Source organism: Engraulis encrasicolus, chromosome 15 (assembly GCF_034702125.1).
Source record: "Engraulis encrasicolus isolate BLACKSEA-1 chromosome 15, IST_EnEncr_1.0, whole genome shotgun sequence".
NCBI classification, from domain to species: Eukaryota; Metazoa; Chordata; class Actinopteri; order Clupeiformes; family Engraulidae; genus Engraulis; species Engraulis encrasicolus.
The window spans coordinates 28,576,586-28,592,499 of record NC_085871.1 but is presented as its reverse complement, the minus strand read 5'-3'; the positions used below and the strand labels follow the sequence as shown (position 1 = coordinate 28,592,499).

The window sequence follows — 15,914 nt, the reverse complement described above, 5'->3', positions numbered from 1 at the left end:
GGTTTCAGAAACTAAGGCAGATGTCCATTTATACACACCAAATATGTGAATGTTTGAACATTCCTTCTCTGTGTACCTGTGCCATCTTCCTTTACCGTACTTTAAAGAGATAATCAATGGCTACACTCTCATTTTGTACTCTACCAGTGCATTTGAAGCAGCAGCTGTGTCTTTTGTAGATAATGTATAAGTACGTCCCGTTGCAGTTACCTTTATCCTTGACTGACTCCCTTGAACTAGGAACGTTTTTAGTGGTAGCAGATTTTGCAGAAAACTATGGTTTTGTAGTTCAAGATGCTATTCAATCATTTCACTGGGACAACCAGTGAAGGCCACAATCCATCCATTTGTATGCTACTACCAAGATCAGTTGAAACTGGGGGAAAAAAAATCTGTTTTGTTGTTATTTCAGACTGCAACATTCACGATACAATTGCTGTACATCTGTTTCAGAAGCTCCTAATTCAGTTCCTCAATGACACTTCGTCAATGACAGAACGTCCAAAGAAGATCATATATTTTTCTGATGGCTGTGCTGCACAATATAAGAACCTTAAAAACATAACAAATGTGTGCCACCACGAGGCAGATTTTCACATAACTGCAGAGTGGCACTTTTTTGCCACATCATATGGCAAAGGTCCATGTGATGGCGTTGGAGGGACAGTTAAATGGCTTGCTGCACGAGCAAGTCTGCAACGTCCTATTGACAATTAAATTGTAACGCCATACAAACTGTTTGAATTTGTCAAGGGTAATGTCAAGAACATCCATTGCCAGTTTGCCACAACAGAGATGTACCATCATGAAGCTGATAACCTGTTGAAAAGGTTTGAATCTGCAAGAACTATTCCAGGTACTCAAAAACTACACAGCTTCTGCCCATTGTCAATGGACACAGTGGAAGTTAGGCCATTTCCAGAATTCAGAGAAGGCAGAGTTGAAAGAGTGAGCTCAGTAAAGGAATGTGTTACATTTATTTCAAGCATCAAAGGGTATGTTGTAGCTGTATATGATGGCAACTGGTGGCTAGCATGTGTTAAGGAATGTATGCCGAGCACTGGAGAGGTGAAACTGAACTTCCTGCATCCTCATGGACCATCTCCATCCTTCACTTTTCCCTTCAGACCAGATAGACTTGTCATGGATCATCAGGATGTGCTTCTGGTAGTGGAGCCTGTAACTGCAACGGGACGTACTTATACACTATCTACAAAAGACACAGCTGCTGCTTCAAATGCACTGGTAGAGTACAAAATGAGAGTGTAGCCATTGATTATCTTTTTAAAGTACGGTAAAGGGAGGATGGCACAGGTACACAGAGAAGGAATGTTCAAACATTCACATATCATCATTTGGTGTGTATAACTGGACATCTGCCTTAGTTTCTGAAACCTGGGACCATGGACACTGACCATTTTTGTTTTGTTTTTGTTTTGTCATGTGATGCTACTATGGCATTACCATATTATTAGTAAGTGCTCTGTATGATGCCATATTTGTGAGTCAAATTCTCTCTGAAATGAATAACGAACCAAACACCAGCATTTGAGGTGTTGCTCATGACATTGCCGGCTACGTTTGGACAAGGAACTGGCCATTTTAAAATATAGCTTTTTTAGATATTCAATTTTTAATTTTTCAATTTATCATAATTCATCTTCTGAGAGTTGTTGTATTCCAAGCTGATTGTGCAATATTTAGAGCCGGAAAAGAGCTTTCAAACAACACCACAGGCATCTTTTTGTGACTAACACTGACTTGAAATATATTCAAGGCTGAATGTAGGCCTATAGTGTCCTCACATGTGAACCTTTCCTAGTCTGTTTCTCCCTTAATATTAGTGTCAGATTCAAACCAACGCAGTTCTGGGGTGCTACCTTGCTACTAAAAAGGCACACCAAGTATGATTGAAATCCGGGTCGGTCGGGTCCCAAAGTGTCTGATTTCACGTGAAATGACCCATTCGCCTATATGACTGCTATGCTATTATGCTAATTAACACACTTAAACCTCAAAATCTGTCTTGGCAAACATAATATTTAGAATCACCACCCTCAACTTATAGATAATATCAATTTAATTTGCTGTTAGATCCCTTTTTCTGAATGTATTTCGGCGATTTTTGCACAGTTGTGTACTAGTACAATTTTAAGAAAAAAAGAATGCTAGTGGCATATTTGAAGAAAAGTCGGTAAATAGTCCATTTTCACATATTTTGGGGGTTCTGATTAGAAATATTATGTTTACCAAGCTGGATGTTTTGTGCCATCCTTGTAATTTGCATTAGTATGGGACTTTTTGTTAACATTTTATGAGTCGGCCATCTTGAAAGTCAGTCATCTTGAAACCAGTGGCTTCCAAAATATAGACAATACATGTACACATGCTGGAGCATCAGCATACAAGATTTGGTGACAATTGATCAATTCTTTCAAAAGATATTGCAGAGACAAAGAATCTCCATTCGCCTAGTATGACTGCTATGCTATTATGCTAATTAGCAGGCTTAAAACTCAAAATTCAGCTTGGTAAACTAAATATTTGGATTCAGCACCCTCAAATTATGGGAAATAGCATGTTTACCGACTTTTCCTCAAATTTGCCGCTAGACCCTTTTTCTGAAGGGTTTCCTGAGATTTCTGCCTAGTCTATAATAAGCGGGTTAACTTTCGGCGAGTCGGTCGCTTTGTGGAATAGCAGCACTTCAGAGAGAACAAGACCCCTCCGCTCCGCGTCGGGGTCTAAAGATTCTCTCTGTCGTGCTGCTATTCCACGGTAGCGACCTTCTCGCCGAACGTTAACCCTTACATAATGCTTTGGTATGACACCAGTGGCACTGTAACATTATAAAATGTTTTGGTAATCCTCATTTTACCAGACTGAATGTAAGATACAGGCACAACACAAGCTATTGAGTGAGGTAAGCCTTAATGCATTAGAACCAGATAACTGATGAGGCATTGCAGTGATTTGGTAAGTTTGATTGGTTGACTATTAAAGGGTTATGAATTTACGGAATAAGGAATAAGGAATAAGGATGCCATGGTTGTAGAAGTTTGTAAAGGACATTATTGAAATGTTTATGTTTGTCAGAGAGGTATAGTAGGACAAAGTCAGCAGTCTGTCAGCCTACACCATCTGTAGGCCCACACACTTCCTCACCACCAGTGTATTTTAATGCTGAAAAGTTGCTCCTGAATTTTTTAATTTTAGGAATTTTAGGAATAAGGTTGTAGAAGTTGTCATAAAATACATTATTGAACTGTTTATTTGTCAGAGAGATACAGTAGGACAAAGTCAGCAGTCTTTCAGCCTTCACCGTCTGTTTAAGGGAAATGTGAATAAATTGCATACAAATTGTGTCCGTGAATGTAGACTGGTTTGGAATAGGCCTACTTGGGGAGGGGAGAGGCAGAGGGGAGATAAGAGCATAAATTGTTGAAGTCAAAAAGGAGAGTTGTGTCACATGTGAATGTGTGGGGAGGGCTGTGTTGAGACTGTAGACCTTTGAAGGTTATACGTGTTAGTGAAGATGGACACGTGAAATCAAATCAGATAGGCGTAGCCTACATGTGGCTTATTCTCAGATTATAAACCAAGCATTAAGTATGTCAGGAATATGTCAGGAATATCAGGAAGATGTTCTCACACACATCTTAAGTGATAGTTGGCTCAGTTTATACCGTTCTATTCAGAGATGCAATATAGAATTTTAAAGATTTCAAGAGCGTCTGATCACAAAACATTACCACTCAAAATTGAAATTTGGGGAACCTGAAAAGTTCCTTTGACACACAAAATGAGTGTGTGCAGTGCAGCCCAATATCAAAACTGGATGCCATTTCTAAATGCTACAGCTACAGTTACAGTCCCAGTTCCCCATAGCTACCAGGGAGTATTTATGATGTCATGATGTATACCAGTATGACATAACATTCCAAAGCTACTTTGAAAGCTCATTTTACCACACTGACAGTGAGATACAGACCACTGACTTGTATAGAAGTCAGTGATACAGACACATGAAAGAACTACTGAGTGAGATAAAGTAATATTATATACAGCCTACATGCACACCAGGTGATCTCTGGTAGGCTTTCAGTTTAATTTGTTGATATACTTGTAAGTGTACAAAGAAATCAATATTATGAGTGTGCAAGGTGTGTAAAGTGCTATGTATTTTGTATCCATTTACAGGAGGAAATAACTTTATACTTTCTCTCTTCATAGGTGTCCAGATGCGTTCGGCACGTGTCAGTCCAGAACCTGTAAGCAAGAGCTCCTTTTCTTCACAAATGCTTCAACCCACTCGTTAAGGCATTATTTTAGGGTATTTTCACACCTAGTCCCCTGTAACCAAACTCAGTCCTCTTTAAGTGGACCAAAAAGTGAACCGACAGCAAAAGTACTCAATTTGTTTTTGTTTTGTTCATATTGCGAGTGTTTTGCATAAAGAACCAGCTGCCTTTTCTTGTCCCATTAGGCTTTTGTGGTGTGTCAGTCCTTTTTGATCACACCTGGTCCTTTAGTGCTCTCGAGTTATTACACCTATAACAAGTGTGACTTTTCAGGACTCATAAGCAAACCATACTGAGACCACAATAAAGGTCTCAGGATGGTTCACTTCCGAGGGGTCTGGATATTTTGGGTGTTCACATACACACAAAATGCAGAGTCACAGGCCCGAGTTGACTTAAATGGCTGAAAGGGACAGGGTGTGAAAACACCCATAGACATTTCACAATATAAAGTGGTGTCAATGCTTTCAAGATTGAACTGAATAACATAATGTATTGTGGGACCTAATGATGAATTCTTTTTTAATGATCTATTTGCTGAAAGGTCATTGCTTTTTGTTTGTTTATTTGTTTCTTTGTTTTTTCAGCGTGCAGAGGACAGCAGTCAAGAATCAACAGTGACACCTGTGGTATGTCTTCTGAACTTACTGTATGCCATTATCACGTGAAAACATTAGTGGTAAATCAATGTCTGTGACACTCAGTACCACAGTGTGGATGCTTTTGAAATGTGTGTTCTTAAACTGAAGTGAATGACATTCAATATTACTGACATGAAGGGCTGAAGGAAGAATAAAAATTGAAAAGAGGCCTGAGGTAGCTGTAGATCAGGCCTGAATACACCAACATAGAATGCTCACTGCATATGTGGCATGTTTTTGGCATAGCAGACAGAAAGAACAGAGTACGAGTCACATTCAATGAGTCACAATAAATAATAAATCCATTCATATGATCCATTCCAAGTTAATGATGCATGTACAATAGGCTTATGTTTATTGTTGCCTTCCACATAATACAGATGCCAACGGATGCAGAGCTGTCTGAAGACAATCCAAACAAATTCACATTATACACAAAAGTTATCCCAAGTTAAGGATACAGGTATTGCATGTGTAAGAAGCTGTAAAGGTGTATATTTATGTTCTCATAAAACAGTTGCCAAAGGATGAAGATGCTTTGGAGACTGTGAAACATCCATCCAGGTCATCTCCTGTGGTGGAAGAACCGGATCTCCTGCAGACTGATGTAATATATAAACAAATCCAAACAAATTCATATTATGCACAAAAGTTATCCCAAGTTAATGATACGCGTATTGCATCCATAAGAAGCTGTTACATTTTGGGGTTGGTTTTTTTCACATAAACAGTTGGAAGAGGATGCAGAGCTGTCTGAGGAGGCTGTGGAGATTATAGAGAGTCTTCTCTATGGAGAGTCTTCTTTGGAGACGATAGAGAGTCCCTCCAGATCATCTCATGTGGAGGAACAACCGGATCTCCTGCAGGACGATGTAATATATAAACAAATCCATTCATACTGTATTGCACACCAAAGTTAATGATACACTTATCACCCAGTGAGCAGTCGGGACGTCCTCTGATTGGCTGAGCAGGCGTCAATCAATTATTCCCAGAGAGCAGGACACCTATGTCATGCAGGCATGCGTGCGTCTAAGGTGCTTCTTTCTGGGGAGCTGCCGTTACTAATTCTAAACTAAAGGTTGCTATGGTCAAGACCCAATCGTTAGTTCCATCGCATTTGGTTGTCAAGTCAAGACCCAGTCGTTAGTTCTATCGCATTTGGTTGTCAAGTTAAGACCCCAGTTGTTAGTTCTATCGCATTTGGTTGTCAAGTCAAGACCCCAGTTGTTAGTTCTATCGCATTTGGTTGTCAAGTCAGTCTGACAGTCGCAGCAATTGTTCCACGCGCGTCCTTACACGCTTCTGCTAGAGGCGCGTCTGATTTCCTCACTAGATTAGAAAGTGGTGCCCATAGCAACAAACCAAGCGCAGTGGTTAATCTACTTTCTCACGAAGCCTTAGATCAACATATTATTTAATTAATTAATACCTAAATGCTGGCAACCAGGCCTATACATAAAAAATGTAAAGGTTTTTTTCCCCCTCATAACACAGTTGCCAAAGGATGCAGAGATATCTGAAGACACTGTGGAGACCATGGAAGGTCCGTCCGGGTCGGCTGGGTCTTCATTGGAGAGTATAGAGAGTCCCTCCAGATCATCTCCTGTGGTGGAAGAACTGGATCTCCTGCAGACTGATGTAATATATAAACAAATTCATGATACACAAAAGTTATCCCAACTTAATGATACACGTATTGCATGTGTAAGAAGCTGTAAAGGTGTATATTTCTGTTCTCATAAAACAGTTGCCAAAGGATGAAGATGCTTTGGAGACTGTGAAACATCCATCCAGGTCATCTCCTGTGGTGGGAGAACCGGATCTCTTGAATGCCGATGTAATATAAAAACAAAAAGTTTCCAAAAGTTACCCCAAGTTAATGATACGCGTATTGCATCCATAAGAAGCTGTTATGTTTTTTTTCTTCCATAAAACAGATGTCAAGGGATATAGAGCTGTCTGAGGAGGCTGTGGAGACCATGGGAGGTCCGTCCAGGTCGGCTGGGTCTTCTTTTGAGATCATAGAGAGTCCCTCCAGATCATCTCCTGTGGTGGAAGAACTGGATGCCTTGCAGACCGATGTAATACACAAACAAATCCAAACAAATTCATATATCCACAAAAGTTATCCCAAGTTAATGATACACGTATTGCATGCATAAGAAGCTGTTAAGTTTTTTTTTCCCCCTCATAACACAGTTGCCAAAAGATGCAGAGATATATGAAGACACTGTGGAGACTATGAAAGATCCGTCCAGATCATATCCTGTGGTGGAAGAACCGGATCTCTTGCAGGCCGATGTAATATACAGTATAAACAAAACTTTTACAAAAAAGTTATCCCAACAAAAACATTCCAAGTTAATGATACACATATTTCATGTGTAAGAAGCTGTAAAGGTGTATATTTGTGTTCCCATAAAACAGTTGCCAAAGGATGCAGAGCTGTCTGAGGAGGCTGTGGAGACCATGAAAGGTCCATCCAGGTCAGCTGGGTCTTCTTTGGAGATTATGGAGAATCCCCCCAGATCATCTGTCTGTACTCTGGAGTCTGTGTGGGAGATGGCCACCCATACGGCACCAGGCTCAGCACCTCCAGAGGTAGGGCCACATCTGTGCTCTGTAAGACTTGTCGGCTGTGAGAGAGTGAGCGAAGATCCACCCTGCCCTGCTGTCACACTCGCTGAGCACGAGATGAGGGCTCGAGAGTCCGAGAAGACATGCAGTCCTGCAGTGCAGCGAAAACCGCTGCCTCGTCTGCTACCACTGGATCAACTCGCTGCCATGACACTCAAACCTGGTCCGATACCAGCGGATCTACTTGTTGCCATGGGACTAAAACCGGTTCCCCCCCTGTCACCACTGGATCAACTATTTGCCGTCACACCCTCTGAGCACGAGAGGAGGATTCGAGAGGCCGAGCAGACATGCACACCTGCAGTACAGCGAAGTCCGCTCTCTCCTCTGTCACAGACATATAGACCTGCAGTGCAGCAAAAATCGCTACTTCCTCTGCCCCCAGCGGATCAACTTGCTGGCGTCACACCCTCTAAGCACGAGAGGAGGGTTCGAGAGGTCGAGCAGACAGGCAGTCCTGCGGTGCAGCGAAGACCACTCTCTCCTCTGTCACCAGTGGATCAACTTGCCACCGTCTCACACTCTGATGTCGAGAAGATTCGAGAGGCCCTGAAACAGCAATGCAGACCTGTGCGGCGCAGACCGCTACCTCCTCTGCAACAGACATGCAGACCTGCAGTGCGGCCAAAACCGCTGCCTCCTCTGCAACAGGCATGCAGTCCTGCAGTGCGGCCAAGACCGCTGCCTCCTCTGCCACCTGCAAATGCAATGCAAAGGTGCAGGAAGAAGAGGTCCAGTGCTGAGGCATCCATCGATCCAGATGACAAGCTGACTGACTCAGAGACCAGCAAGTCCCATGCCCCCATCTCCTCCCGTACAGTGTTGACTGAGCACAAGGCAACACAGACAATAACACCAAGAGTGAGTTTAAACTGATACCACGTTTGTTACATTCGAATCTTAAGATATTTCATCATCAACAATGTGATGATTTTCTGCATGCCAGGATACAATTAGGCCTACCTACCTTCCGTTAGTCTGGTTACTACGGCCGTGTGGTCATATTTGTTTCCTTTTAATGAGATACCCAGATGCATAATCCTAAAATGCTATTTCATGCATTTGTTTCTTCTTGCAGGATGCATTGGAACACAAAGAGGGCTGTGAAGGACAATCAAAGGTTGAGAGTCTGCGAGTTTTGGTGCTCTCAACAAAATTGAAACTTGACTTGGTCAGAAAGCTTAAAGAAGAGGCCAAGGCTCACCACAAAGACGAGAAAATCATTGTGAAGAGGGTCAAAAAAGGTGATAAAATGGACATTTTGAACGGCCAGAGGAGGGTTGAAACCGAGTTGAAAATAGTCAAGGGCCAGCTAGCAGCATGCTTAAAGAACAACAAAAAGAAGCTGGTGGAGGAGGAGAATGAAGAAAAAAAGAGACAAAAGGCTCATCCCAAAGAGGCAAAGGAAGAGAAGGTTCAACCGAAAAAGCTTGAAAAGGAACAGGACAAAGAGTTTAAAAAGCTGCTCAAAGAGAAGTTGGAAATGAAAAAACAGGAAATGATAAGAATACATGAGGAAGAGAGGAGGAAAGAAGAGCAAAAAACGAACGAAGAAAATGTTACTGTGAGAACCATAATCATAGACATGAGGCGCTGTAGAATAATGTGCAGACAAGAAGACAAACAAAAGGACAGCAAGATAACAAAGAAATTCAAGAAGCAAGTGGACATGTTGCTGAAAGAGGAAAAGAAGGCAGAATGGCTAAAATATGAGCTGCAAAAGTTGGAAAATGTGAAAATGAGGAGGGAGGCTGAGGAAAAGATTCAGAAGAGTCGGGAGATGGAGAAAAGAGAGGAGGAGGAGGAGAAGAAGAAGAGAGGGCTGGAGGAGAGGTCCGCTGCCGAACAGGAGGCAAATGACTGGCTCTGTAAGATGAGGGCTGTGCTGAGACGAGTGAGAGTGGGTGAAGCTCGTCTCAGCAACCTTGTTTAAAAGAACCCGGCAGGACCTGTTAGAAGAAGCGAGACGGACATAAAGGTTAGTGAATGTTTCTAGTGTAAGGGCTGTTGTCTGTTGTTTCCTTAACTCTAGGCTACACACTTTTTTTCAATTTCTGAAATGGAAAAAGGGTCCAGAATTGAACTGGTCGAATTCCTTTGATGTGACAAAGAATTTGTTGTGTGCAAGGATCTTGATGAAGATGTTTATTTATGTACCAATTCTTACTGCAGATGGGCCTGTCTACAGGCCTATTCACACTTTGCTGAAAACACTCAACTACATAATAACAACTTTGCTATGACAATGCAGAGTTTTAAGTAACCAAATAAGACTTGGTCATTACCATTTTGATAACTTTGGCCTCGTTTACATGAGACATTTAATTCAGAATTAACTCACTTGAATTTTGAATAAAGCTTAATTCTGCTTTGAAAACGTCACATAAACGCTTCACAATTCGGAATTAAATGAAAGATCAAAGTGATCTCGACTATTTCATTTGGAATTATTAATTCGGAATTAAAAACATCATGTAAACACTACCCATAAGATTTTAACGGAGACTCTGAGCTAAGGAGTTAAACATGAAAGATACTTACACTCTCAATCATACAGCCAAATAAACGAGGGGTACTAAAATGGTTCTGCTTCACATGGTTAGTGGTGTAAAGAGCAAATGAAGAAACAACCACAGGGTTCTAAGGTGGGGATGTGAGTCTGCCCAGGATCTCCTGACGCCATACTGTGCAACAGCAATCAGTGTCATGGTTTGTATGAGAAATGTCATAGAGGTTAGGAGATTTTTTTTCCTCAAATATTCAGTTGAAAGAGGTTATGGAAGTTTGTAGTAAGGAGTTATTTTTTCCTTCAATTTTGCAATTGAACGCGGTTATGGAGGTTCGTGACTATAATATAATATATATATATATATATAACTATAATGTCTAAAAGGTTTATTTGACATGAGGTAGAATTAACCCTTCAGGCTGATGTGTTTTTTCAAGACCAGAATGATTATATTGCATCGTAGCATCTGGAGTGATTGATGCAGGTTATTGAGGCCCCCAGTGTCCACAAGGCTTATTTGGAGAACCGTAGAATCTTATTCCAAAACCCACCTGAAATATCATTCCTACCTTCCGTTATTCAATAACTTTGATCTCTGTTTGGGGAAACAACCCATTTCATTTCCTCAGTGGAGTGACAAAGGGATTAATACCCTCTCTGACATTACATCAGATAATACACTAAGATCTTTTCAAGACCTAAAATCCCACTACGACCTACCTGGTACTTCTTTTTAGATGCGTCCCAGCCAGTCTTATAAGCAAGGTACTAGAAAAAGTTGTATTTAAACAGCTTAATCAACATCTGGCTGGGAATGATATCTTGGAAAAATTCCAATCAGGCTTTAGAGCCAACCATAGCACCGAAACAGCACTAACCAAAATAATAAGTGATCTTAGGCTCAACACTGCCGCAAACAAAGTTTCAGCACTTATCCTCCTCGACCTCAGTGCCGCCTTTGACACGATAGACCACAACATACTAATTGACCGCCTTGAATCTTGGGTAGGCTTGTCCGGTCACGTCTTAGAGTGGTTCAAAACATATATTACAGGAAGACAGTTTTTTGTCACCATCGGAGAATACGTCTCCAACAAGTATGATGTGCCTTTTGGAGTTGCTCAGGGTAGTTGCTTGGGCCCCCTCCTCTTCTCTCTCTATATGTTGCCCCTGGGCTCCATCATCAGAGAGCACAATGTTGATTTTCATAGCTATGCCGATGACACTCAACTATATATCTCTGTCGAGCCTAGCCAAACCACTGCCATTCATGCCTTGACTAAATGCATGTCTGCCATTACAGATTGGATGAACAGTAACTTCCTAAAATTAATGTATAAAACTGAAGTGTTGCTCATTGGGCCTAAGAAAAAACGTGCAAAACTCCACTTAAGCCCTAGTGACCTAAGCATACACATTAAAGATAAGGTTACTAGCCTAGGTGTGGTCATAGACTCGGATTTGAGCTTTGAGCCTCACATCAACAAGATGACAAAATCTGCTTTTTTCCATCTTAGAAATGTCAACAAAGTGCGCGGCTTGGCCCCCCGACAAGACGCTGAGAAACTTATTCATGCCTTTGTCACCAGTAGGATAGACTACTGCAATGCTCTTTTCTCTGGTCTCCCAAAAAAAATAATTGACAAATTGCAACTCATTCAAAATTCAAGAATTGCAAGAATCCTAACAAGAACCAGAATGAGAGAGCACATCTCTCCTGTCTTGGCAGACCTGCACTGGTTACCTGTCTCATACAGAATCGACTTTAAGATTCTGCTCACAGTATTTAAAGCATTAAATGGACTTGCCCCTAGCTATATCTCAGACATGCTCTCTTTTTATGCCCCTGCTCGAGCTCTCAGGTCCACTGATGCCAAGCTGCTAAGGACCCCCACCCCCCCGCAGAAGAAGATCGGCGACGCCGCGTTTGCCTGCTATGCGCCCAAGAGATGGAACACCCTCCCCATCGAGATCCGATCAGCCACCTCCGTCGACTCCTTTTAAGAAAGCAGCTGAAGACCCACCTCTTCATCCTTGCCAACTCCTAGCTGCCAAGACGTCATAGTGTCCCAGCCGCCGCAGCGCCCTTACTACTCGCAATCCAGCCCTGGCAGGGGGCTCCCCTAGGTGGCCGCTGGTCTCTGCCTGAGGTTTCTTCCTGACTACAGGGGGTCTTTTTTCTCAGACCTCACTGAGCTTTTTTTTTTTTTTCCCCCTCACAAACTATGAATCAAGCGAAAGGGAGTTTTTCCTCACCCCTGATGCCACCAGGGGCCGCACCTGAGCGCCCAATCTCTGTGTGACTATCTATGACTTATGATAGGCCCAGCCACTATGGACCTTACACATCTAAGAATCCTGGTCCTAACCTACGTTGACCTTATGACTCTACATTCTCTGTCTATCTCTTCTTCCTCTGCCTTCCTGCTTTTTCTGCCTCTCCTCTATACCTCTCCTTTTAAATCTATCTCTCCTCTCCTTTTAAATCTATCTCTAACAATGTTTTTTCCCATTTGTTAAGCACTTTGAGTTACATGCCTTGTATGACACAGTGCTATACAAATACAATTATTATTATTATTATCTCTATAAGAGGGTCTGTCTGTCCGTCCGTCCGTCCGTCCGTCCGTCCGTCCGTCCGTCTGAAACGCATTCCTTCAATTGTGTCTGAAACGCATTCTTTCAATTGTTCCTTCATGTGGCCACAAGGCGGCAGACTTGCCATTTTGGACCGGAGCGAATGCGTGCAAGCATAGCCTTTCTAACCGGATGCTAACGTTGGCGAAAAGTAGCCTAGCCACAGGCTAACTGACAAACGTGAGGCCAACAACTCAGCCGATCGTGATGTACGCCACAAATAGACCAATCGACCTCATATTTAGACACTACAATGTTGATTTTTGCCTTCGATTTTCATCAGTTAAGAAATCTAGCGTTGGATTAACACATTATTAAGGTAGTAAAGCGAGTTGCCGCCATGTTTGTTTTCCAGAATCACCACCCGGTTAGAGAGCTCACGTGCAGCATTCTGGGTAATTGAGTTTCACTGCTTTGTGCCTTGACGGTGAAGCTGGTATTGAAAAAAAAGTCCATAAGCGCATGATTCACCCAAACGGTTTTATTTATTTATTATTTGTCGATGTTTAGATTCTTTCCCACATGCACATACTGCTGAAATGGCGTGATACTAAAGGTTGTTAGGCCTAATAAATGTCTGGTAATTTGTAATGTTTCACTTCATCTAGGCTATGTGAAATTTCAAATCATAGCCTATGGTTCTTTTCCAAATCCAATAATGATGATAAGCTTATTATACCCTAAACTGCAAAAAATAAAGCCATGTCTCGCCATTTTGCTGCCTTGCTGCCTGCCACAATATTTGGAGTGTCCATGATGACCAATAAACAAAAAGTACATCCTCGGGGGGCGTTGACAGGCTAGGAGGAGGCCAGGGGGGGCGTTTGGGGGGGGGGGGGGGGGGGGGGGGATGGCATAGTTGGAACTGGCATAGAGGGACGCATCTGTTGTCCGCCTGTCGGCCTTGTTTTTTCTACCTTCAAATTCGTAGTGCTCTCCGTGCATACAGGGTACCCTGGGGAGAGAAACTAGAATGTCACCCAATACAAAATATTTGTTTATCCACCAAAAATCTGATTTCTAATCTCTATACCTATATTGCCAAATGTGTGGAAAAGCCTTTACAAGTTGATGCTCTTTGGAGCCGTGACCTGTCTATCACACCCTCCACAATCAATTGGACACCAGTCTGGTCAAAGACAGTCCTATCATCTCGTAACCCTAACCATCAGATGATTCATTATAACTTCATTCACAGACTCTATACCACTCCTCTTAAATTATTTCATATGAAAAGAAAACAATCACCCACATGCGAGCTGTGCTCATCTGTAGCCACAGGAACGTTTCTACACATGGTCTGGGGTACAAATGTTTTGGGAAATGGTTTCTCAAAAGATGTCTCCTATTCTTAACCACACCATCCCTTGCTCCCCAAGGATTCTGTTACTAAATGATTTCAGTGAGCTGGACATTTCCCTAGTGCAGCAACGCTGGCTCTTGGTAGCCCTAACTGCCGCTAATTGCACAAAGATGGAAAACTCCTCATGCTTTGTCACAACAACATTGGATTAATACAGTCATAGACCTCGCCAAACTCGAAAAATCTGTGGCCAGTATGCACGGTGCTCTGAGGAAGAACATCAATGAGTGGTCATCTTTTATAAGCAGGATGCTGGGATGATGGCTTGTTCTTTTTCATCTTCTTATTCTCTTCTACTATCCTCTTATGCTGAGCTGTTAACATTATTTGTGTGTTTTCTAGAACTGGGTGAGCGAGCTGGGAATGAGACCTGTGTGTGTGTGTGTGTGTGTGGGTGTGGGTGTGGGTGTGTGTGTGTGTGTGTGTGTGTGTGTGTGTGGGGGGGGGTAGATGTTGATTGTTGTCCATGATCGTTGTCTTGTTTTGTTTTTCTGTGATGTATTAAAAACATAATAAAAAAAATTGATCACCAAAAAAGGCTTATTTGATGACATTTACCTTTATAGTTTTCACTATCTAACAAGGTCAGCCTGGCGTGTCTTGAAGATGAACTACCATCCGCACTGAGTATCATACACCAAGGCAGCCAGAGGAGATCACTGGAAGCAGATACCTCAGCCCGAGCAGGAACTCTCCACTTAAAGGTAGAAACTGTGGAAAATGGGAAGATGACACTTTAACTTGTTAATTGAGGATCTGATATGCACACTTCAATTAATATCTTGTGATTGTATGTACAAATATTTTTTTGTAAACAATCATGTCTGTGCGCTTGAGCGAATTTCTCAACATTAACTTAGACAGTGTCTATCAACTGTCTGCCAACGGTCTTTCAACTGTATTCAACACAACAGAAAAGAATATAGTATTGTATCTTGTCTGCATTTTTTGGCCGATTGGAGGCCCCTTGGCAGCTGGGGCCCTAGACTGCAGCCATATCTACCCTGTGTGGTAATGTGGCTCTGGCTATGACATTAATGTTCCTGATGTTTCTTGTTGCAGCTGCTCTTCAGACCAACACACCTGTCTGCTGTCCCAGCATCAGACCAAGGAGGATGGTCCCCCCAAGAGTCTGGCTCCTCCCAAGGTTTCTTCCAGCGTCTGGGAGTTTTTCCTTGCCACCGTCGCCTTTGGCTTGCTGTTGGGGGCATGAGGACAGCTTTTGGTTCTTCTAACATCCTGAATAAACAATATTAAAAAATAAAGCCAAACAAAAACTAGACATGCATGTCATAAATCACAAGTCAAAAGTAGATACACTAAAATGAATGGGGGGAAATATCCGAGGGGCACTCCCATGACAAATAGCCTATTTAAACTAAACTGCAGCCAAATACAAAGTGATGATAGCAGGTTGTTTTTCCTGCTGTCTAAGGTGGATGCTAGACCACATTGTGATTTTAATGAAACGCATTCACAACATTAAGGGGTAAAATCTAGACAATTGATTAATTCTAAAATAAATTTTAAAGAAAAAAGATTGTTGATAGATGAATTAAATACATTTTGAAGTCATTTGTATTTCACATTTGGCTCATGGAGTAATATCAGATATGCAGGTATAGAAGGCACCATAACCTTGTGCCAGAAGTGACATCATTTCAGTGGAGAAGTTGAAAGCCCATTGGGAAACTCCAACTCCCATTGTCATTGTGACACAGCACTCCACAGCACACAAGTGAACACTGCACACTGCACGCAGCGAAATTGCATTTATGCCTCACCCGTGAGAGGGGCAGCCCTCAGCGGCGCCCCATGGGGAG

General features: G+C 42.1%; 1 protein-coding gene across 1 annotated transcript; it reads left to right on the top strand.

The window, feature by feature from the left end:
• The first annotated feature begins 4,150 nt into the window (after positions 1-4,150).
• LOC134464225 (proline-rich protein 36-like) lies at positions 4,151-15,371 on the top strand. The gene is made up of 9 exons (XM_063217700.1): positions 4,151-4,163; positions 5,633-5,814; positions 6,440-6,583; positions 6,883-7,026; positions 7,145-7,246; positions 7,373-8,443; positions 8,661-9,560; positions 14,676-14,795; positions 15,154-15,371. The coding sequence occupies exons 1-7, from the start codon at positions 4,151-4,153 to the stop codon at positions 9,513-9,515; spliced, it is 2,511 nt and encodes an 836-aa protein (XP_063073770.1). The 3' UTR covers positions 9,516-9,560; positions 14,676-14,795; positions 15,154-15,371.
• The last annotated feature ends 543 nt before the right edge of the window (positions 15,372-15,914 follow it).